At 37.5% G+C, this 24,970-nt stretch overlaps 1 protein-coding gene across 2 annotated transcripts in view; it reads left to right on the top strand.

The window, feature by feature from the left end:
* Positions 1-24,970, top strand: part of LOC124595715 (protein tramtrack, beta isoform-like) — a 182,087-nt gene that overhangs the window by 9,546 nt on the left and 147,571 nt on the right. For both annotated transcript variants that reach the window (XM_047134582.1, XM_047134581.1), the window contains exon 3: positions 21,914-22,102. In XM_047134582.1, coding sequence (XP_046990538.1) covers positions 21,914-22,102 — 189 coding nt within the window. The remainder of the gene's footprint in view (positions 1-21,913; positions 22,103-24,970) is intronic.

Here is a 24,970-nt window from a genome sequence, read left to right as displayed (position 1 = left end):
CTCCATGGTGCAAGCTTGCCTCCATAGCATTAAATCAATTGTCTTTGCACAGTAAAATCACAGAATGGCACTGACTATGCACCATACTCAATGAATCAATGGTAATCACTATCTCTGTGCCTTTTCAGTTGAGACAGTGGCTTACAGTCAAATTCTGCATAGAATAATGTTGTAGAAAAACTTCATGCTTTACACAGCTGGTGTTGTTCTCCAATTTTACTGTGTGAAGACACTTGATTTGAGACATGAGGCAAGCTTTCATCACGTAGGGCACACAGTGTAGCACACAGACTTATAGCAGAAATCCAGAGTGAAAGGAAGGTAGGAGACAAGGTGTTGGCGAGATTAAAGCTGTAAGGACAGTTCTTGAGTCATTCTTGGGTAGCTCAGTTGGTAGAACACTTGCCTGCAGAAGGCAAAAGTCCCAAGTTCGAGTCTCGGTCCGGCACACAGTTTTAATCTGCCAGGAAGTTTCATTACAGCAGAAGTTCTTGCACTCAAGTGAGTTGGGTGTTAAATATGGGATCTCAGTGAACTTTTCTCAGTATACACATGGAGATGGTCAGAAGACTCTGCACTGAAATATTGTGGCAGCAAGTTGCAGACATCTCACAGCTAGCCAAAATTTCAGGGAACAGTCAGTATGCCAGAAAGTTTTAAATTTCATTATATTTTTCTTGTTTTGAGCTGAGGTTTAAAATACAACTTCTGCTCAGCCCTACAGGCCTGGACCACAGTGAAAAATTTTAATGTGGCAATGTGATATCAATACCTGAGTTTTACGTGGATATCTCAAGATGGCAGCACTGTATCCAAAATTTCAAACCCAACTCATAGAAATTGCAGTGTAAGTTGAACTGTTAGCAGCAGTCTGTGCAAGTCATTTGGAGTACATAATATTTTTGCATCAGCGTGTTGGAACATGAGGGAATATTTACAGAGGACATTAGAAAATTTTTGGAGTTAGTGCTATGCCTTACTAGTCCAGGACTCAATGGGTCATAGGATTCAAACCTGGGTGAACAGTGAGTGTCAGTGTGCCACAACCAAAACATTATATGTTCATATACACAGACATCATCCTGGACTGGATTAGCCACCTGCTCAGAGGATGACATACAGTGGTCAAGATCTAGTTACAGGCCCAAACAGTTGGAACAGTTGCCAACCATCCCAAAAGTTGCATGTGAACTTTTGAGATCTGCACAAAATTGCTGCAGAATGGTACCATATGCATTATTAGAGCTGCAAAAGTATGGAATCTATTAGTAAACTTCGCATAACACAAAGAGTTGTGGAAAAATATGCTGAACAGAGCTATCAATACTAATGATATCTGGTTTCAGTTCCAAGAGCTGAATCTGAATCAGCAGCCAGTGAAATGGCACTTTATGGGATTGCTGTGCCACTATGAGGTTCATCTGTCAGCAGAACTCAATGTGTGTAGGAGGCAAAAGACAGTACGTATGTGAAAAGCTCTGCCTGGATTGATAGAACATATTCAGAAGTAAAGACAAATCGAGCGGAATTAAAATGGGAATTGCACGGGATAGTACAATTAGGAGCTGAGATGAAATGAGAAGAGGAGGAAAAACTAAAAAGAAGAGGGCGTGGGAGAACTTAATCCCCATAGGTTTAGACCTAAAGGCCAACAACAAACAATGCTGTTAGTATGAAGGAGGGAGATGGAAAAGGAAGGTGTGAGTTTCAAGCAGGCACTAATAGGAATGTGATAGAATATGTAGAATGAAATAAAACTGTTTAGAAATTTCTTTGAGGCAATGTAAAAAGTGACAGTCAGAATTACTCAAGAACAAGAATTGATAACAATAAAGAACATTGTGGAGGGGAGGAGACTAGAAACTGATGTCGGGAAGACATCACATTTCATTATGGCAGATGGCACAGTAATTGATGAGAGAGAGAGAATATACAACTCTTTCAAGATTTCTTTAAATATTTGTGTGTTTCAAATGATGTATCAGAATCTGAACAGTTAATACTGAATGAAACAATGTTTTGGAAGTGCTGGCAGACAGTCAATACAAAGCAGTTCAAGGTATGAAAAAAGAAAAGCATCTGGAAGTGATAGTCTCTTGGTAGGAACAGTTAAAAGTGGAAGCAAAGTAATACAAAAATATTGGCAAAACTATTTGCAGAATGTCTGTGGAGAAAGACATTTCCCCACACTGCAATAATAATTACAGTATTCTCCTACGTGAGAAAGGAGACAAAAGAAATTTAGGCCCATTGGTCTCTCTCTGTGGCATAAAAATTTTTCACTTAAATTCATACTACAAGTAGGGGAAAGGAAAAAAAAAAAAAAAAAAAAATGAGTAAACCCACTGTAGAAGTGGATATAGCACAATTATCAATTTGCAACCCACATTGCTAATTGTAGAATGGAATGGTGAGTATGAATTATTGCTTTATCTGAAAATCAGAAAGTGCTGATTTGGGGGTGGGGTCCCTTCCTGGGATCTGCTGGGGTTTCCACTTTTTATTAAATTTTAAATTCTGGTGCGTTTTTAGGACTGATTGAGATTCTACAAAACTACAGATTTACCAAAACTGCGTGTAACAAGAAATATTGCAACTTTGGAAATGCTACATAATTTTGGTTTGGATGCTTATAGTGCTGCTCACAAGAAATTTAATGCTGTTTCCTTAGAGTGGCAGCTTTTTGTGTGCTGTCCTACATTTCAGTGCAGATACTTAGCTTTTTGTGTACAGTTCAGTGCAGACTTTTACAGAAGACATTCAAAGTAGATACTCGAACTTCGTTTTGTCACTTGCTCTACAGAACTTACTGAGTTGGCATTAGACACCCAATGCAGAGTCCAACACCAATTACCACTACAACCTCTCTTCTCTCAGAAGCATTTTGTAAATGTGATTGTTGTATTATACCTGCCTTACATCCAGCCATCCCTGATTCTTACAAGCACAACTTAATCACATAGATCACGTTTTGTCATGGCTGAACAAAACCAGTGATGGATTGCTGACTCTGCATCTAGTTTTACATGGCAAAATGATGCCAGCTGACCCTGAAGGAAGTGGCCATCTGATACCCTAGGTGTTCTCATTTACGCTCCATTTTTGAACACAAATCCAAGTGTCAAAATCAGAATAATGCCTTCTCAGGGCTAAAAAAGCAAAAAAGTGTGAAATATCAAGGTCAAAAAATTATCCTCTTCAGAGGTTGACACCTTCTCAAACTATGTCGGAAGCAGAATAGCAGAACAATCACTCATGGAGTTAAGAATTCTGTAAGCCAGTTGGCATGGTTGCATAATGTTTTCAGACTGAGAAGATGAAGACGGTCTTGATTTATTCCTGGGCTGTGAAGAGGAAGTTTACATACTGTTTGAGGATGATTTGTGGAAGTTCACCACATTTGTAAAGTTGGATGTTGGGTTTTGAATGCACTTTTCGTGAACAATCCAAAAAATATTGTGCCCGAAACACATTTGGTGAAACTTTGCTCATGCTAGTTGACATTAAAAAACAGAAGCCATAAGAATAATCCAATAAATTTAATAACCTAATCAAATGTGGGGCTTTGTAAACCAAGTGGCTAAGGACAGAAAAGCGTGGTGGTGTTTTTCTTTTTTTTTACAAGTACTCTTTCAGGTGTATTAATTAGTGCATTTTTTGTAGTTGTTTTCATGCATGCCCAATAGGATCAGTCATTCTTCAGTGCAAACTTATCATTAATGGTAAATGAATAAACTTCTGTGAATAATTTCTAGCTTTATATAATAGCTAAGTGAATACGCTGCAAAATCTAGTTCTTGGGTCATGACATGTATTCAATCACGTGGAGTCAGTATTACAAAATGAATAAAAAAATAAAACAAAAAATTATAAATTTTAGAATTTGCTATCCCTTCCCCTTGGACAAGTTTCTGTGGATACCCATGCTGAAATTCCTAGATTTTGAAAGGCTGGTGACTCAGTTTCCACAAAGTTTTCTACTAACAACCCTTGAGAAAAAGAGCCAGCCAGCCTTACTGGTACTACAAAATCTTGCTTTTTGCCAAATTTCATTATTCTAGATCAACCAGGAAGTACCCAATAGGCTTTGAAGAGCGTGTTGGAACATGAGGGAATATTTACAGAGGACATTAGAAAATTTTTGGAGTTAGTGCTATGCCTTACTAGTCCAGGACTCAATGGGTCATAGGATTCAAACCTGGGTGAACAGTGAGTGTCAGTGTGCCACAACCAAAACATTATATGTTCATATACACAGACATCATCCTGGACTGGATTAGCCACCTGCTCAGAGGATGACATACAGTGGTCAAGATCTAGTTACAGGCCCAAACAGTTGGAACAGTTGCCAACCATCCCAAAAGTTGCATGTGAACTTTTGAGATCTGCACAAAATTGCTGCAGAATGGTACCATATGCATTATTAGAGCTGCAAAAGTATGGAATCTATTAGTAAACTTCGCATAACACAAAGAGTTGTGGAAAAATATGCTGAACAGAGCTATCAATACTAATGATATCTGGTTTCAGTTCCAAGAGCTGAATCTGAATCAGCAGCCAGTGAAATGGCACTTTATGGGATTGCTGTGCCACTATGAGGTTCATCTGTCAGCAGAACTCAGTGTGTGTAGGAGGCAAAAGACAGTACGTATGTGAAAAGCTCTGCCTGGATTGATAGAACATATTCAGAAGTAAAGACAAATCGAGCGGAATTAAAATGGGAATTGCACGGGATAGTACAATTAGGAGCTGAGATGAAATGAGAAGAGGAGGAAAAACTAAAAAGAAGAGGGCGTGGGAGAACTTAATCCCCATAGGTTTAGACCTAAAGGCCAACAACAAACAATGCTGTTAGTATGAAGGAGGGAGATGGAAAAGGAAGGTGTGAGTTTCAAGCAGGCACTAATAGGAATGTGATAGAATATGTAGAATGAAATAAAACTGTTTAGAAATTTCTTTGAGGCAATGTAAAAAGTGACAGTCAGAATTACTCAAGAACAAGAATTGATAACAATAAAGAACATTGTGGAGGGGAGGAGACTAGAAACTGATGTCGGGAAGACATCACATTTCATTATGGCAGATGGCACAGTAATTGATGAGAGAGAGAGAATATACAACTCTTTCAAGATTTCTTTAAATATTTGTGTGTTTCAAATGATGTATCAGAATCTGAACAGTTAATACTGAATGAAACAATGTTTTGGAAGTGCTGGCAGACAGTCAATACAAAGCAGTTCAAGGTATGAAAAAAGAAAAGCATCTGGAAGTGATAGTCTCTTGGTAGGAACAGTTAAAAGTGGAAGCAAAGTAATACAAAAATATTGGCAAAACTATTTGCAGAATGTCTGTGGAGAAAGACATTTCCCCACACTGCAATAATAATTACAGTATTCTCCTACGTGAGAAAGGAGACAAAAGAAATTTAGGCCCATTGGTCTCTCTCTGTGGCATAAAAATTTTTCACTTAAATTCATACTACAAGTAGGGGAAAGGAAAAAAAAAAAAAAAAAAAATGAGTAAACCCACTGTAGAAGTGGATATAGCACAATTATCAATTTGCAACCCACATTGCTAATTGTAGAATGGAATGGTGAGTATGAATTATTGCTTTATCTGAAAATCAGAAAGTGCTGATTTGGGGGTGGGGTCCCTTCCTGGGATCTGCTGGGGTTTCCACTTTTTATTAAATTTTAAATTCTGGTGCGTTTTTAGGACTGATTGAGATTCTACAAAACTACAGATTTACCAAAACTGCGTGTAACAAGAAATATTGCAACTTTGGAAATGCTACATAATTTTGGTTTGGATGCTTATAGTGCTGCTCACAAGAAATTTAATGCTGTTTCCTTAGAGTGGCAGCTTTTTGTGTGCTGTCCTACATTTCAGTGCAGATACTTAGCTTTTTGTGTACAGTTCAGTGCAGACTTTTACAGAAGACATTCAAAGTAGATACTCGAACTTCGTTTTGTCACTTGCTCTACAGAACTTACTGAGTTGGCATTAGACACCCAATGCAGAGTCCAACACCAATTACCACTACAACCTCTCTTCTCTCAGAAGCATTTTGTAAATGTGATTGTTGTATTATACCTGCCTTACATCCAGCCATCCCTGATTCTTACAAGCACAACTTAATCACATAGATCACGTTTTGTCATGGCTGAACAAAACCAGTGATGGATTGCTGACTCTGCATCTAGTTTTACATGGCAAAATGATGCCAGCTGACCCTGAAGGAAGTGGCCATCTGATACCCTAGGTGTTCTCATTTACGCTCCATTTTTGAACACAAATCCAAGTGTCAAAATCAGAATAATGCCTTCTCAGGGCTAAAAAAGCAAAAAAGTGTGAAATATCAAGGTCAAAAAATTATCCTCTTCAGAGGTTGACACCTTCTCAAACTATGTCGGAAGCAGAATAGCAGAACAATCACTCATGGAGTTAAGAATTCTGTAAGCCAGTTGGCATGGTTGCATAATGTTTTCAGACTGAGAAGATGAAGACGGTCTTGATTTATTCCTGGGCTGTGAAGAGGAAGTTTACATACCGTTTGAGGATGATTTGTGGAAGTTCACCACATTTGTAAAGTTGGATGTTGGGTTTTGAATGCACTTTTCGTGAACAATCCAAAAAATATTGTGCCCGAAACACATTTGGTGAAACTTTGCTCATGCTAGTTGACATTAAAAAACAGAAGCCATAAGAATAATCCAATAAATTTAATAACCTAATCAAATGTGGGGCTTTGTAAACCAAGTGGCTAAGGACAGAAAAGCGTGGTGGTGTTTTTCTTTTTTTTTACAAGTACTCTTTCAGGTGTATTAATTAGTGCATTTTTTGTAGTTGTTTTCATGCATGCCCAATAGGATCAGTCATTCTTCAGTGCAAACTTATCATTAATGGTAAATGAATAAACTTCTGTGAATAATTTCTAGCTTTATATAATAGCTAAGTGAATACGCTGCAAAATCTAGTTCTTGGGTCATGACATGTATTCAATCACGTGGAGTCAGTATTACAAAATGAATAAAAAAATAAAACAAAAAATTATAAATTTTAGAATTTGCTATCCCTTCCCCTTGGACAAGTTTCTGTGGATACCCATGCTGAAATTCCTAGATTTTGAAAGGCTGGTGACTCAGTTTCCACAAAGTTTTCTACTAACAACCCTTGAGAAAAAGAGCCAGCCAGCCTTACTGGTACTACAAAATCTTGCTTTTTGCCAAATTTCATTATTCTAGATCAACCAGGAAGTACCCAATAGGCTTTGAAGAGCGTGTTGGAACATGAGGGAATATTTACAGAGGACATTAGAAAATTTTTGGAGTTAGTGCTATGCCTTACTAGTCCAGGACTCAATGGGTCATAGGATTCAAACCTGGGTGAACAGTGAGTGTCAGTGTGCCACAACCAAAACATTATATGTTCATATACACAGACATCATCCTGGACTGGATTAGCCACCTGCTCAGAGGATGACATACAGTGGTCAAGATCTAGTTACAGGCCCAAACAGTTGGAACAGTTGCCAACCATCCCAAAAGTTGCATGTGAACTTTTGAGATCTGCACAAAATTGCTGCAGAATGGTACCATATGCATTATTAGAGCTGCAAAAGTATGGAATCTATTAGTAAACTTCGCATAACACAAAGAGTTGTGGAAAAATATGCTGAACAGAGCTATCAATACTAATGATATCTGGTTTCAGTTCCAAGAGCTGAATCTGAATCAGCAGCCAGTGAAATGGCACTTTATGGGATTGCTGTGCCACTATGAGGTTCATCTGTCAGCAGAACTCAGTGTGTGTAGGAGGCAAAAGACAGTACGTATGTGAAAAGCTCTGCCTGGATTGATAGAACATATTCAGAAGTAAAGACAAATCGAGCGGAATTAAAATGGGAATTGCACGGGATAGTACAATTAGGAGCTGAGATGAAATGAGAAGAGGAGGAAAAACTAAAAAGAAGAGGGCGTGGGAGAACTTAATCCCCATAGGTTTAGACCTAAAGGCCAACAACAAACAATGCTGTTAGTATGAAGGAGGGAGATGGAAAAGGAAGGTGTGAGTTTCAAGCAGGCACTAATAGGAATGTGATAGAATATGTAGAATGAAATAAAACTGTTTAGAAATTTCTTTGAGGCAATGTAAAAAGTGACAGTCAGAATTACTCAAGAACAAGAATTGATAACAATAAAGAACATTGTGGAGGGGAGGAGACTAGAAACTGATGTCGGGAAGACATCACATTTCATTATGGCAGATGGCACAGTAATTGATGAGAGAGAGAGAATATACAACTCTTTCAAGATTTCTTTAAATATTTGTGTGTTTCAAATGATGTATCAGAATCTGAACAGTTAATACTGAATGAAACAATGTTTTGGAAGTGCTGGCAGACAGTCAATACAAAGCAGTTCAAGGTATGAAAAAAGAAAAGCATCTGGAAGTGATAGTCTCTTGGTAGGAACAGTTAAAAGTGGAAGCAAAGTAATACAAAAATATTGGCAAAACTATTTGCAGAATGTCTGTGGAGAAAGACATTTCCCCACACTGCAATAATAATTACAGTATTCTCCTACGTGAGAAAGGAGACAAAAGAAATTTAGGCCCATTGGTCTCTCTCTGTGGCATAAAAATTTTTCACTTAAATTCATACTACAAGTAGGGGAAAGGAAAAAAAAAAAAAAAAAAAAATGAGTAAACCCACTGTAGAAGTGGATATAGCACAATTATCAATTTGCAACCCACATTGCTAATTGTAGAATGGAATGGTGAGTATGAATTATTGCTTTATCTGAAAATCAGAAAGTGCTGATTTGGGGGTGGGGTCCCTTCCTGGGATCTGCTGGGGTTTCCACTTTTTATTAAATTTTAAATTCTGGTGCGTTTTTAGGACTGATTGAGATTCTACAAAACTACAGATTTACCAAAACTGCGTGTAACAAGAAATATTGCAACTTTGGAAATGCTACATAATTTTGGTTTGGATGCTTATAGTGCTGCTCACAAGAAATTTAATGCTGTTTCCTTAGAGTGGCAGCTTTTTGTGTGCTGTCCTACATTTCAGTGCAGATACTTAGCTTTTTGTGTACAGTTCAGTGCAGACTTTTACAGAAGACATTCAAAGTAGATACTCGAACTTCGTTTTGTCACTTGCTCTACAGAACTTACTGAGTTGGCATTAGACACCCAATGCAGAGTCCAACACCAATTACCACTACAACCTCTCTTCTCTCAGAAGCATTTTGTAAATGTGATTGTTGTATTATACCTGCCTTACATCCAGCCATCCCTGATTCTTACAAGCACAACTTAATCACATAGATCACGTTTTGTCATGGCTGAACAAAACCAGTGATGGATTGCTGACTCTGCATCTAGTTTTACATGGCAAAATGATGCCAGCTGACCCTGAAGGAAGTGGCCATCTGATACCCTAGGTGTTCTCATTTACGCTCCATTTTTGAACACAAATCCAAGTGTCAAAATCAGAATAATGCCTTCTCAGGGCTAAAAAAGCAAAAAAGTGTGAAATATCAAGGTCAAAAAATTATCCTCTTCAGAGGTTGACACCTTCTCAAACTATGTCGGAAGCAGAATAGCAGAACAATCACTCATGGAGTTAAGAATTCTGTAAGCCAGTTGGCATGGTTGCATAATGTTTTCAGACTGAGAAGATGAAGACGGTCTTGATTTATTCCTGGGCTGTGAAGAGGAAGTTTACATACCGTTTGAGGATGATTTGTGGAAGTTCACCACATTTGTAAAGTTGGATGTTGGGTTTTGAATGCACTTTTCGTGAACAATCCAAAAAATATTGTGCCCGAAACACATTTGGTGAAACTTTGCTCATGCTAGTTGACATTAAAAAACAGAAGCCATAAGAATAATCCAATAAATTTAATAACCTAATCAAATGTGGGGCTTTGTAAACCAAGTGGCTAAGGACAGAAAAGCGTGGTGGTGTTTTTCTTTTTTTTTACAAGTACTCTTTCAGGTGTATTAATTAGTGCATTTTTTGTAGTTGTTTTCATGCATGCCCAATAGGATCAGTCATTCTTCAGTGCAAACTTATCATTAATGGTAAATGAATAAACTTCTGTGAATAATTTCTAGCTTTATATAATAGCTAAGTGAATACGCTGCAAAATCTAGTTCTTGGGTCATGACATGTATTCAATCACGTGGAGTCAGTATTACAAAATGAATAAAAAAATAAAACAAAAAATTATAAATTTTAGAATTTGCTATCCCTTCCCCTTGGACAAGTTTCTGTGGATACCCATGCTGAAATTCCTAGATTTTGAAAGGCTGGTGACTCAGTTTCCACAAAGTTTTCTACTAACAACCCTTGAGAAAAAGAGCCAGCCAGCCTTACTGGTACTACAAAATCTTGCTTTTTGCCAAATTTCATTATTCTAGATCAACCAGGAAGTACCCAATAGGCTTTGAAGAGCGAGTTTGTATCAAAATATGTGACATAATTGGCTGCACCTTTTGATTACATTTAACTTAGGAGCTTAAATTTTTTACGCTGCCAAGGGACCAGAGACCTTAGAGCCTGGCATAAATTTCAATTTGATATCTTTACCTGTTCATGAGGAAAACAGATATTAACTGTTGGGAGACAGACAAACAACAAATTGATCCTGTAAATGGCCTGTTTTTGCCATTTGAGAAACAAAAACCCTAAAAAGACACTGCTTGACATATCATCGGTGAAGGAACAAAACTACATAAGTAGCAAAAACACAAATTTCACAGGAGAGACAAAAAACTCGAAAATATCTGATAAGTTTCAAAAGGACACAAAATTTGCGTTGCTGCACTACAGTGATTAGAAGATTGTAACAAAAAGTGAAACAAAGATAGTACTCTTTAGAAAGCTTAATTCTGCCAGATACACAGAATTGTGTAGATTTTTGTGGAAGAGGAATGTTATTTACACAGTATTTGTTTATCAGTCTCTTGTAAGACTTACCGCTGTTACGTTGTTTTTGGTGCTGAAAAATCAGTAACAGCATCATTTTAAAAAGACTTTTCACAGAAACAACCTCAAATATGCACATGGTTCACATAGATCTGATAATGTCTGTAGACTTATTCAAGATAAAATGGCCGAACAAAGAACTACACCTCACCGTCACTCCTGAAACAGTAATGTCCAAGAAGATCATCATTCTAAAATAATGTTGTCATAATAACAATCCTTAAGGAACAACAGCTTTAAGTTGTCATAAATGATTCCATTTGGCTTTCTTGATTTTCAGGCTTTCTTTGTATAGTTTCAGGAAGCAAAGTTTTCCAGAATTTTTCTCGGACGTCTTAGTATTTCTTGCCACATTTCATTGAAAGTACGCTTGTAGTAAAAAATACATTTTGAATGGTACGCATCGCCCTCAGGTCCGTAACTGTTGTCTCATTCTTTGTAGCTGTACCAGGCCTGATTGAGTTGTGCAGCCACATACTTTTCTCTGTCTTCTTCTTCTTTCGATTTCGGCCATCTTTGGACCACGTTCAACAATTCACTTGCCCGGCTTTTTGATCTTTTTTTCTCTCTTCCCAATATTTCCTCATCATTTTCGAGTGGTTCCTCCTCCGCTCTTCCGACCATTTCCTGTTATTATTCTTTAGTTTCGTTTCTTCTGGAAAACACTTAATTTCGTTCACTATTTGTCTAAACTTTTCCCTGTCCCTGATTGACTCACGGGTGACATTAAAATAGGCCAAATCCTTTTTCACCATCTGTATCCATTTATTGTTGGTTTTTTCGTTCCTGTTACTATGTTCAAACACTTTTCTTGTTAGTCTGTTTCCATCCATCCTCGACAGGTGACCATAAAACGTTAGTCTGCGTTTACGCATTGCCTCACTCACTTTCTCAATAGTTTTGTATATTTCCTTATTACTCTTTAGCTTGTACTCTTCTCCAATCTTTCTCGGTCCTAATATTTTTCTCAAAATTTTCCTTTCTTTCTTTTCCATGTTTTCTATTTCCCCCTTTTTGTTAAGAGTTAGGCACTCCGATGCATACAGGCATTCTGGTCTAATGACAGTTTTATAATGTCTTAATTTAGCTTGAATCGAAATGTTTTTTTTGTTATATATGTCTTTGGTTTTTTGAAAAGCAAATTCCATTTTCCTTGCTCTCGCCTGGTTTGCACTCTTGTCTAAACCATTCACTTGAATTATTTCACCTAAATACTTAAATTTTTCTACTCTCTTAATATTGCCGTATTTAGTAATAAGATTTTTCTTGTTATTTCTATGATTAGACATATACACGGTTTTTTCAAATGAAATCTGCAGTCCAGCTCTGGCCGAAACTTCTTGTAGTTTCTCCAGGTAGTTCTGAGCTATTTCTTCGTTTTCTGTAACTATTGCCAGATCGTCTGCAAAAGCTAAACAGTCCACTTCTATTTTTTCTTTTTTTGTTCCAATTCTGATGTCATTCTTGGTGCCTTTGAGTTCTTCTTTCCATATTCTCAATATCTTTTCCAGTACACAGTTGAAGAGGATTGGGGATAAACCATCACCTTGTCTAACACCTGTTTTAATTTCGAACTTCCTTTAAATTTCACCCATAAATTTAACTTTGGCCTTACTGTTTGTTAGCGTCTGTTTGATAATTTGAATTGTTTTCTTATCGACCCCAAATTCTTCCAATACTTTCAGTAATGTTTCTCTATCTACCGAGTCGTATGCTTTTTTGAAATCTACAAATACTATTGCAAATCTCTGGCCTCTTGAGATTCTGTAACGAATTAGTGTTTTCAGGTTAAATATTTGTTCAACACAGGATCTACCTTGTCTAAAACCTGCTTGATATTCACCTATTTTTTTATCCAGAACTGGCTCCACGATTTGAAGTAATTTCCTTGACAAAATTTTGTATCCTACTGGTAGTAGCGAGATCCCTCTATAATTATTAACATTCATCTTATCCCCCTTTTTGTGTAGTGGGTGTATCAGGGCACACTGCCAGTCTTCAGGAATTCTTTCTTCGTCCCAGATCTTCTTAAACATATGTTCCAAAACTTGTGGGAGGTTGGTATCCATTATTTTTAGGATTTCTGGTACTATGGAGTCTTCACCTGGGGCTTTATTGTTTTTTAGACTGTGTATTATGTGTTTTATTTCTTCAGCGTCTGGAGGTTTTGACTCGGTATTAGTATTTCGGTGGTTTTCAAAACTCATTTTATCTTTGGGTGGTTCACAATTTAGTAGATTCTCGAAATATTTTGCTAATATTTCACAATTAGTCTTGTTTGTCAAACCTAGCTTGTTCTCTTCATCTTTAAAACATAAATTTGGGGATTGGTATTTGGTTAGCTGTTTTCTAAAAGTTTTGTAGAAATCTCTAGAATTATTTCTTTTAAAGTCTTCCTCAATCTGTTCTAGGTTATCCTGAAATTGTCTTCTTTTTTTATTACGGAAAAGCTTGGCTGTTTCTTTTCTCTGGATTTTAAAATTGTCAAGATCTTGAGGATCTTTTGTGGAGTTCCATTTCTGCCACAATTTCTGTCTCTTCTCCAGGTTCTCATCACATTCATTGTCCCACCATGGATGTCTTCTTACTCTTTTCACGAGACAATTTTCTTTTGCTATTTCAACTATTTCATTTTTGATCTCCTCCCATCCCGCTTCCTTATTTATTGTGGATATGCCATCGCTATCTTTGTGCAATGCTCTTTGAAACCGTTGTTTAATTTCTTCATTTTTTAAAGTTTCTGTGTTATATTTTGGAATTTTGTAAAAGGTTTTCTTCTCTTTTCGAAATGGGAGTGGTCTGAATTTAATCGTAGTCAAATAGTGGTCTGAATCAACATCAAGGCTTTTCAGCACTTTAGTGTTTTGAATTTCTTCTTGACAATGAAGTGAGATAGCCACATGGTCAATTTGGAATTCTCCGAGAAGTGGATTTGGTGATCTCCATGTTTTAGTTTTTCGGCTCAGCTTTTTGAAATGTGTTGTCATTATTTTCAAGTTGAAATGCCTACATACCTCTATAAGCCTTTCTCCATTTTTTGAAGTTCTTTTGTGACCTGGGAAGAGGCCTACTGTTCCATGGTATTTTTTCTCCCTTCCTATTTGTGCGTTAAAATCGCCTACTAACATTTTTATGTTCTTCTTTGAGCATCTATCCAGTTCCATTTCAAGTATCTCCCAAAATTCTTCAACTTTCTCCGGGTTATTTTTGTTGTCCTGGTTTATGGGTGCATGACAGTTGATTATAGAGTATCCTTTGTTTTTACATTTAATCTCAAGAATGGATAGTCTCTCAGAACTCGAGTAGAAGTTAGTAACTGAATCTAAAATTGAGTGATGTACCAGAAATGCTGTTCGCAGGTATGGCATTTGTTTCATTAAGATTTTACCTGGTTTTCCTTTAAATAAACGATAGTTTTCAAAATCTAAAGCAGTTTCATCTAAAAACCTTGTTTCTTGTAATGCACATATTAAAATTTCTTTCTGGTTCAGCTTTTCAATCAATAATTTTCTCTGTGCAGTTAGAGAAAAAGAAATTATCTAGCTAATCAATTTCGTAAGGTTGTGGCTTTCTTCTCACCTCTTTAGATATTGAAGCATATTGACTAGGAACTGTAACTTCACTTCCTTTGAGCTTGTACTCGATGGAACTGCAAAGTGATTCACTTTCCATCTGAGTACGACTTTTCTCCGAAAACTATTACATAATAAATGCTCCTGAATCAATTAAATTGCTAATCTTAAAAGACCGTTTGATAGTATCATGTTTCTACTCTGATACACGCAGCCATCAGAATGCAAAATGACTGGGACAGGATTTTCCTTAATCATTTTAGACAGTTGTCTGTGATACACAAAGCAACCAATTCACCTTGCTTTCCATCAAACCAGTAACACAGTGCACAATGACTTTCTAAATTATACATTGTAAAGTTATGGACAGCCAATTTTGTTTTATAATAAACTGCATTTGCCTGTAAAAGTGGCACTACTTTCAAGGCCTGAAAGTTCATGGTGTAGACTGTGCAGAGCATATGCTGGATGCCTTTCTGCAACCTTGAATGCTCTTTCTGTTGTATGTGTGGCTTCCACATGTCTTAACTTGAGTTTCTGAGCCTGTAACTGCAATAACAACATAAGACACACTAGTCTTTTTTGGGAGAAAATAAGCTAAGGTTACCCTTTTCGAAAGTCAAGTTAAAGTGGCAAGATTTATTGGTGAAACCCGTTCCTTACTACATTTTTTGGTGTAGAATCCATACAGCTGTTGTTTACTTTGTAGAATAGGCTCAAGATATAGCTTGGAGGAGGGCTTCCTCCAGTAATGTGTTGGCAGTTTTGGAAGGCAGTCGAGGAATTGTTTTACAAAACTTTTCTCATCTTTATTCTTTGTTTGTTTTATTCAGGAACGTGACGATTCTAAATCAGGGCTCGTCCCAGGCTCCAGTCAGTATCACACTGTCTGTTCTTTAATGCCAAGACTATTGAGAAATATTGTTTGGCATACTTGATGTTTTCTCAGATAATTCACCAGTGATCTTCCCTGGATGTTTGGTTGGAATTATGTTCACAAGACTGATTACGTAAATCTTCCTCTGATCCCATGACACTGTTTCCCAGAAAATGTTAAAAATTGCCTGTCTGTCACCAGCAGAAATTTGATGACGATTCCTGTGATTATATCCAATCTTTGCTTCCATCAACTTATGATAAGTTACCTGAATTGTCTGGTTAAAAATCAGCACCATCATGTAGCAATAAATGCAATGAAGTAGTGTCATCTCCAGCGGCAGCTGTGACTGATGTATCATTTTGAGCATTCTTAGATGCAGTCAGCTAAGTTTCTAGACAAGAAACGTTTGTAAATAAACTTAAGAAGACCGAAGCTGAATTTTAAATTCATGGCTATATGATAACAATGATTACAGTGTCATTAATAACACTAAAAGTATTCAGCAAACTAGGTCAGTTTCGGTCTGATTAACTTAAAGTTTCCTGAGACATGGGCTGGGCAGTGCTAACAATCCTCTATAAACGTTATCTCAGGACTTTCTCCAGGGACCACCATGTGCCATGATGGTGGAACATTGAATGTCGTAGGTTAACTGTATTTATTGGGAGGCAGGTAAAAACCTTGTCGCAGTCTGTTGCCGAACTTACAAACTTAATACACATGCTAAATAGAGTTCTAATACAGTGAAAACAAATACGAAATGTAATTCAGTACCTTGAGACTTATCTGGAACAATCACACACTTCATGTGTAGATCATTTAACTCAGTTCTTAGAGAAGTTGTGTAACTAATTAAAATAAATTGAGTACCATCAAGTTTTGTTCAGTAACCAAGTGAGAATTGATACACAGAAATGAATAGTCACAGAACTTCACACTGTGACAAGGGGAAACTCCTGGTGGTTGCTGTATGAACCCTGTTAACAGCTCATCAAGGGAATCAGCTGTCTATCTGATGTCGCATTGGTCTGCTGCATGTTGTTAAAATGTCATCAAAGAAAACCTCAGTCTGAAGGTGTTCTATATGCTGATGGGACAGATGGCCGCTGAGGCATAACTTTCAGTATCAGACAACTTCTCGGGTACCTGGTGTACCTCAGTTGTGTTAAGCTTGTCCGAATAGTGCTCACCTCTCTGTAGAGTGATTTTGTATTCCCATAGCTCTTAAGGTGAACGATACTTAATTCATCATCATCATCTTCATCTTCTTCTTCTTCTTCTTCTTCTTCTTCTTCTTCTAAGTATTGGGCCTCTTGACCAGTTACACTTTCATCGAGAAGTTATCATGCCATCTTTACACTGATCAATCTAGCAATCTTACACCATTGGGGTGGTAATATAGAATGAATTTCGGAATTCTTCTTGAGCTCTTTCATAGTAGATGTTTTCTGCAGTTGTTTTGGTAATTTCGAATATAATGTATGGTAGGTTCCATTTTAAGTTCCTTCAACACATCTTTATTTGTTTGTAACCAACTGTTCATCTCTAAAATTTGATTTCACAGGATGTTAGTCTTTTCACATAATTTGCCTTTATTGTCCAGGGTTCACTGCCATAGTACAGCACAGGTTTTGCTAAGATCTTATAGAGGCATACTCCGGTGTGTTTTTGGAATATGGAAAGGTTTGTTATATTCTTACGATTCCCATTGTTTTTCTAATGGGTGGCTTTTTAAGCAAGGACTATTTCTGTCAGAAATGAGGAGGCATCGTTTGAGAAGTTGTCACTGTTTTAAGAACATAAACTTGTACAACCAATTTCAGTGTCAATAAAATATTTTTGTTGTTAGACCATATCATTATCAAACACCAAAATAACTATAAAACCAATGTTTCAACCATCTTTGTGGTGGTTATCTTCAGAGTGATTAAACCCGAAAGGATTTTATTCATATTGTCACTGTTCTAAATAAAGGCCACATTGTATTGCTGGAGCACTAAAAATCAGGCAAACATTTAAAAAATTGGATGTTTTTGGTGGCAGTGTCTTCTTTCTGCCAAGCCAAGCAGATCTGCATGTTACTCTGCTTAGAAACTACCACATAATTTAAAAAATTGTGCAATAGAGGCAGGCATGTTGTCGATCTGTGTCAACTTCACTTAGCTGCAGAGTGCAAGGCAGTGATCAAGAAAATTCCACACAGCTTGGTGGAAGTGGCTGAAGATGACCAATACTACCTCTCTTAATGACACAGATGTGTGCTTGGCTCATATTGAAACACTGCAGATGCACTCTCTTCACTCACCACTACACCACATGCTGTGTTGCCATGTACATAGCTGCCATGTTTGCTTAGCCACATTGCAGGGTCATGTGCCTGTGAGATCTCACTTGATGACTGCTCCCCTGCGATAGCAAGTGAGGGAACTGCCAGCTGAATTAAATGCAAGTGATGTGGGACAAATGTCACATGCGTGATTTCATCACATGTATTCAATGCAGTACTGCACAGCACCCGTAAATCATGGAAGGATGTTTGGTTGTACTGAGTATTGAATTGATTTAAAAGTTTCATAAAGCTATTAATCATGAGATTGAGAATACCGACACTTTCATATTGACCTTCAGTTTTCTGTAATAGTTCAGATCTGTAATGGCATGGTAACTCATATTCATATAGGTTGTAGATCCTGTTTTAATTATCAGCACTGTGGACAAACCTGTATAGTTTTCAACATATGAAAAAAATGAGTCATTCAGTTCATGAAGAGAAAAATGTGTAGTGTGTCATTATTCTATGTGAACTGCTTTGGAAATTGTACCATTTAGACTTGAGACTGCACAACATTTATAGAGGAATAGAAAATGCAACAGATCGATGTTACAAGCCAATATTGTACACCGAAGTAAAGAAGTAGTGTCTGGATCCAATGTCACCCATATTCATATCATTGTTTCCATAGTGGCCAGTTTGACATATCAGGAATTCCTCTTCACTGACTTCAGCAGCTGAAGTCAGCACAAATATTGGTATCTGCCAGTGCACATGCATTGAGGAACTTATTGCTAAATAAATTGTTTCTTACACATTGCCACAAGTCACAAGTTAATCCATTAAAGAAGATGAAAGAACATACAAACAGTGTGTTCCCAATATGAAGTAATCATAGTCTCCATTTGAGGAAAAACAGGCAATAAAAAGCATAAATACTCAAGAAAGGGCTCAAAGCCTTGAGACCACACTGAACTTGTCCTACACAGTGAATCAGCAGGTGATTCAACCAAAGATGCTATTAGTCTTCTCAGTAGAACAAGTAAGTCACTCCATCTCTTCACCAACCACCTCCTACCCCCATCCTCTCCTGTGCCTTCAATCACTCCACCTCTATAAGAAGGTAAAAAAGAAGAATAAAATACTACCAGTAAAATGACTCATTTTACAGTGGAAGGTAAATGCATCCAAGGTACCTCTAAATGCACATTCTTGTGCCTATGAGTTGTATCTTTTATAGACAGAATGAGCTTAAAGGGGGAAGGCTAAACCAGAGTTAGCTGTTATTGTTGAGGATGCTTGTCACTCCTCAAGTCTCACTATCAACCGTCTACAACCAATTGTAACAGTGCAGGTGCAGTAGAAGGTAACTACATGTTCTGTCACGAACAGGGTTACTAAGATGCTCACATTACTATCATCACAAACCTCTCACACTCTGGTCTGTGGGTGTAGGTCCATATTACAGGCATAAGTCTGTTTCACAATTAATAAATAAGTTTTATATTCACCTATTTTGATCTTTTTGGAGAATGAAAATCTCCTATAAACGAATCAACATGGATTCTTCAAGCAGCAATTTTGGCTAGCTCTATTCTTCCCTGAAGTCCAGAGAGCAATAGATAAGACCACCCAAGCTGATGCTAAGTTTTGTAAGTATTTGAAGGCATTTGATGCAATTTTGTATTTTTGCCTAGTGAACAAAATTTGAGCTTACAGAATATTGGACCAGTTTTGTGACTTGATTCAAAACTTCTGGTAGACAGAACTTCACAGTTTTATTAGTGAGTCATAAGATGAGAAACAGTATTGTGAGGAAATGTTATAGGGTAGACTTTCTGATGGATAACATCAGTGACTGTTCTCAGATAATGCTTTTGGTTATTAGATGGTTTCAATGCTTTAAAAATGTAGTGAAATGCAAGAAGACCTGCAAACTTAGTGAAGGGATTGGAAATTGAACCTCAACGTAAATATGCATGCGGAAAAGTATTGCTTCCAAATTTTTAATGTGAAAACACTTAAGGAATTTTAAATTAAATAAATGTTAGTAACATTCTACATCTTCGTTCTTCATGTCTATATATTTGCAGCCCTCTACCATTATGGGTTTTCGAATTATAGCATGTAACATGGAAGTGTGAAACATAGCTACATCGATGCATAAGAATCAGTTTGTTGTAATCGAGTTTCGAATTCGGTGTTTGCCCACACATGGAGAACTCTCCCCTTCAGCATGACAATGTCAGACCACACACAAGCATTGCAATGTCTGCAGAATCCAACTTTTGGATTCACTGTTATTGGTTATCCTCCATACAGTTCCAACTTGGCCCCACCCGATTTTCATGTTCCCAGAACTTAAAGAACACCTGTGAGGACTTCAGTTTGATAGTGGTGAAGTAATGCAAGCAGAGGTAAGGTTGTGGCTCTGCCAACACAGTCAAACAGTCTACAATGACAGCATTAACGAACTGGACTCTCGTTGAAAGAAATGTGTTCATCACCAAAGTGACTACATTGAGAAAAATATGTAGATATGAAGAGTAAAGATGTGGAAATTTAACATCATTTGTTCTATGTAAAAAAAAACTGAGTTTTAACATAAAAAAATTGAAGTCATTACATTTTTGCACGCACCATAAATGTAACATGTGCAAAATAGATTCAAGTATCTATTGTTTGTGCTATTGGGTCAAAGAGTAACAACTTAAAATCCGGAGTTATCGAAATAGTTGTAAGAAAAGTGTATTGCAGGCTGAAATTCATTGAGTGGATCATAAAGAAATTTTATTCATGTACAAAAAAGATGGCATAAGAAAACCTTCATTTCACTGATCCTCGATTATTCCTGATTAGAGTGGGCCAATTTGTAGTTCAGATAAATAGAGATAGAGAAAGTTCAAAGAAGAAGGTGCATTTCGTCATGAATCCATTTAGCAATCACAAGTGCATCACAGGAATGCTCATCAAACTCTAGTGGACAAGGGTGGCATAGTTTTCTGTGCAATAGCCATACAACAGCTGCTTTTACTATTCACTGAACATCTCTCTATCCCCTACAGCTTTTCTCCTCCTCCCCTCTCCTGCACCCAATTTTTTTATTCGTGGGAAAAATGGTGGAGGGTGGAAAGAGTTATTATCGGGGCATGTGTGTGGCAGAGGAGGTTACAGTATACACTCCTTGTGATGCAAGAAGTACTTTTGCCATGATTGCATCTGCAAATAGTAAGAACATGAATGAGTTATAGTGAATTAATACATCTGCCTCCCCCTCAGTTTTTTATGCAGTTACATTAGATGCAAAAATGTTCAAGCTAATCACTCAGGAAGCCACCTAACTGTTATTTCTCTCACTGTTTGCTACTCACTCGAGCTTCTTGAAGAATAGTACACCTAAGTTATTGGTTTCTGTGTTACTGCATTGTTTTTGCAGTTTCTTGCTGCTTAAGCCATTTCTTCTTCATCATCATATTCGTTTTCTTCTTTAGGCTTTGCCTCAAAAGTAGCTTAGACCTTACGGCACTAGGGTGTGTACTGCATAAAAACAGCTAAAAAAGTTTAGCACCACTTTCATAACTCGCATAGACAGTTATTTTCCTTTATCAGAAATTCTTTCCCTATATCCATTAGACCACAGGAAGTTTGCATGTAATGGCGGTAAAAGTAAATCTGCACTCTCCTAAGGCCTCATAAGGCACATTCAGTCATTTCTTGCCCACTCCTGAATAACTTTTTTGACCAGTTTGTTACAAGATTTTACTTCATTGGTAGGCTAGTGTAACTAGTGTTGTGTAAATCATGAGGTGAAATGTGGATTGTGGTAAATGTTGGCATTACTTTGTTGCAAAATAATTAGCGTCTTAGAGGACTTCACCGTGTGACAGTTATGTCCAGCTTAAAGCTGTATTACATAGCTTTACAATTTCATTTCCTTTTGGTGTTGGAACAACTGTGTGTTAAGGGTATTAATAATTAAGATATTTGTAATAACTTTCAAAGAAATTGTTAATATTGTAGCACCACTTGACAGCAAGTAAATCTTTCCATGTATATGTTGATTTGTTGAATTTTTTGCTACACTGTTTGTTGATTTTATTTAATGTTGCCTGTAAGCTTTAACTTAATATTGATGAAATAAAAGTAGTTTAGTATTCCTAGCAAGACACTCATATTTCTTCATTACATTACAGACTAATCCGTGCCAGCATCCTGTAATTATTTTACAAGATGTTCATTTTTCTGAGTTGGAATCACTCCTGTCTTTCATGTATAAAGGCGAGGTCAACATAGAACAAGAAAATTTGCCAGCTTTGCTTAGAGCTGCAGAAACTCTTCAAATTCGTGGCCTATCTGGAGCTTCTGAACAAGTGAAGGAAAAGGTAAAAAAAGCAATAGAATGTTTTCGTGTTTGTCAGTTTCGTTGAACTTCACCCTGTGACTGTTACGTCTAACTTAAAGCTGTATTACATAGTTTTACAATTTTTTCTGATGTCTGAGCAGCTGTTTTTCTCTCTTGTCACTGAGATGCATGAACTAATTTGGAAAACACCACATTAGCAATTACTTGTGAGAGGAAAATTTCATTTAAATGATTACGTAACGAACAATGCAAAACTAAAAGGTTTTTAACAAAATAATGCAAAATCTGTGATCTGTAGTGAGATAATGGAAAATCAGCAGTCTTTAACAATATGTCACAGGAATCAGCATTTTCCCTGTTCCTGGATGGAAAAAAGAAAAAAGAAAGGAAAAAAAAGAAAAAAAAAAACCCATAAATCTGAAGGTGTCAGTGACAATTGATAGCTGTTTAATGTAGAAATTGGGTATTGGCTTTTTTATCAGGACTGACTGTATTGCTTAACATAGGTTAAAGTAACAGCTCATTTCTGTCCCCTTCCTGCCTACCTTAGTGATTAAATAATATTGCATGCAGTAGCATTGTAGCATAGTCCATGTCGCATAAGAAGACAGAGGCCCTGTTTTCAGCAGTTGTGCACATCCTCATCCATTAACTGCTAGCAGCCAGTAAGATTCTGTTACAGCTGTACAGAGCAGCAGAGTTACAGGATGGCCACTTCTGGTTACAAAGTGGCGCATGCAAGGAGTTGTAGGACGGAATCTCTGGTGCTGTGGCAAGTGTGGAGTCAAGAATGCGTACCTAAATGAAAACATTCTTTGTTATTTAATGTTTCTTATACAGGTCAACGATTGTGACACAGGTGCTGACAGTAGCTGGTGGGCAGTGAGTGACGTACACAGTGTAACCGTGGCTACTGTCAATGGCGTCCTTGCTGACACAGGCCATTTGTCAGCTCTGCACCTCAGCAAGGCTTTGTAGTTGGGCTAGTGTGCACTGCACACTGCCCAAGGCAACTAACAAGAACCTTCAGGCATCTTGAGTTGAACGAAGGACTAGTGGAGAGTGGCTGGAGTGTCAGACAATGACGTCCATTGGCTGGACTCATTCGGCAGATTCTGTTTGAAGCCCAGAGCCACCAGGGTTAGCTGATAGTTATAGATCAGTGGGTTTGCCTAGCTAGTGACACTGCGTGATGAAGCTGTTGTAGCTTAACTGCACAATTGACTAATAACTGGTGTGGAGACTGTGCCAGTCGAATGTGTTGTGCAGCAGGAATGCAACTACTGCCTGAACTGGGAGCATATATACTTGCTCTGGTCAGGTGTATTATGACAGGAAGCAGGCTCTCATCATATAGCCAGCTGTAGAAAAGCTACATTGTGTCCCAGATCACTTAAGAAACAGATTGACCGTCCTTACGGCGGAACAGACAACCATAAAAATAGTTTTCCCATCAATTAACAGATGTCGCAGGCGATGCTACAATGCTGACTGACTGTCCATGTCACGGAATTGGCAACGCTGTATCTTTGGTGACGTGAATGACGCTGATTTGTGTTCGGCTAGAGCGCTGCACACGAAATGCATTCGTCCACACAGCTGACTGTAGCTCATGATCGGCTGTGGTTTTTCCCGAGTTTTCAATCGAAGAATGTAGATTAGCTCCTGTAATTATACATACCAAGTTTATTTCTACTGTAGGGATATTTCTCACAATCATATGCGAAATGTAATAAATGAAAAGTAACACACAAACATTTCTCGCAAATTACCGTTTAAATGCAGACTGGATTGCAGTCGCATAGGTTTTACACTCTCCTTCCATGCCGTCTATTTCCTCTTTGTTATACAGCTCTTCTGATACGGATTATTGTGTTAAAAAAGATCTCCACGTGCAGGTTAACACTAGAAAGTTTTCAAAATCTTATCAACGTCTTTGAAATATAATCAGTTAATTTACTGACAAATATTGCACTGAGCAGTGGGTTTCGCATGCTGACATTACCGACATAATTATTTATTTTGCATAGAGTACCTATAGGGATTAGGTGAGTTATAACGACAATATATTTTTCACATTGAGACTGTAAATAAGTTTAAGAAACAGATTTTGCATCGTTTCTAAGTATTTTTGTAAGAGTTCTTAAGTATAATCACATTTTGCATATGATTACTGTTAGTTGTAAAGGAATATAATTTCATGTACGTACTTAACAACAATATCTTGGAAAAAAATTATTATTATGAAACTTTAAATATCGTGAGTAAAAAAATTCTGTGATGGTAAACATCTTAACTTTGCGGTCAGCACATCTACTATTGTCACAAGCAGTACTGTTTTGCTCAGATTTAACACATTACTTCTTTCTAGTTAAATGCGGTAGAGTGATCAAGGAAAGGCAACGAAACTTATTTGTGCAGCCTAACAGAGAGTCTTTATTTGGTACTTAAATACAATATGAATAAACTACATATTTTTTATAATTTTCAGTTTTGAGACAGTTCTACTACATTTTTAGTTCAGGATTTGTCGGTCTACTCCTTCCACAGTTGATATACTTGCAGGCTCTCGGCATTACCACTCGATCCACTACCACTGTTATGTCAGAAACAGCTGTACTTTACAGACGTCAAATGGTGGAGAGCTGCATGCATTCGGACGATGTTGCCACATATTCCACAGAACGGAGTGCCATCTAGTGGTTGGTGCCACAAGTAAGGGTGTGACGCTGTTGCCGCCTGGTGGCCGTTCCCTGACAAGGGTTGCCTGCTAGACCAAGCGATCGGGCGATCTGTTTCTTACGTGATCTGGGATTGTGTGACAGCATGTAGCATTCTAGTCCACCACTAATGGTAGAATGCCATGTTGCAGGGTGCTGCATAGCAC

The sequence above is a fragment of the Schistocerca americana genome, chromosome 2 (assembly GCF_021461395.2).
Source record: "Schistocerca americana isolate TAMUIC-IGC-003095 chromosome 2, iqSchAmer2.1, whole genome shotgun sequence".
NCBI lineage: Eukaryota > Metazoa > Arthropoda > Insecta > Orthoptera > Acrididae > Schistocerca > Schistocerca americana.
Note: the sequence above shows the minus strand (reverse complement) of the source record. Positions and strands in the feature narration are given on the sequence as shown.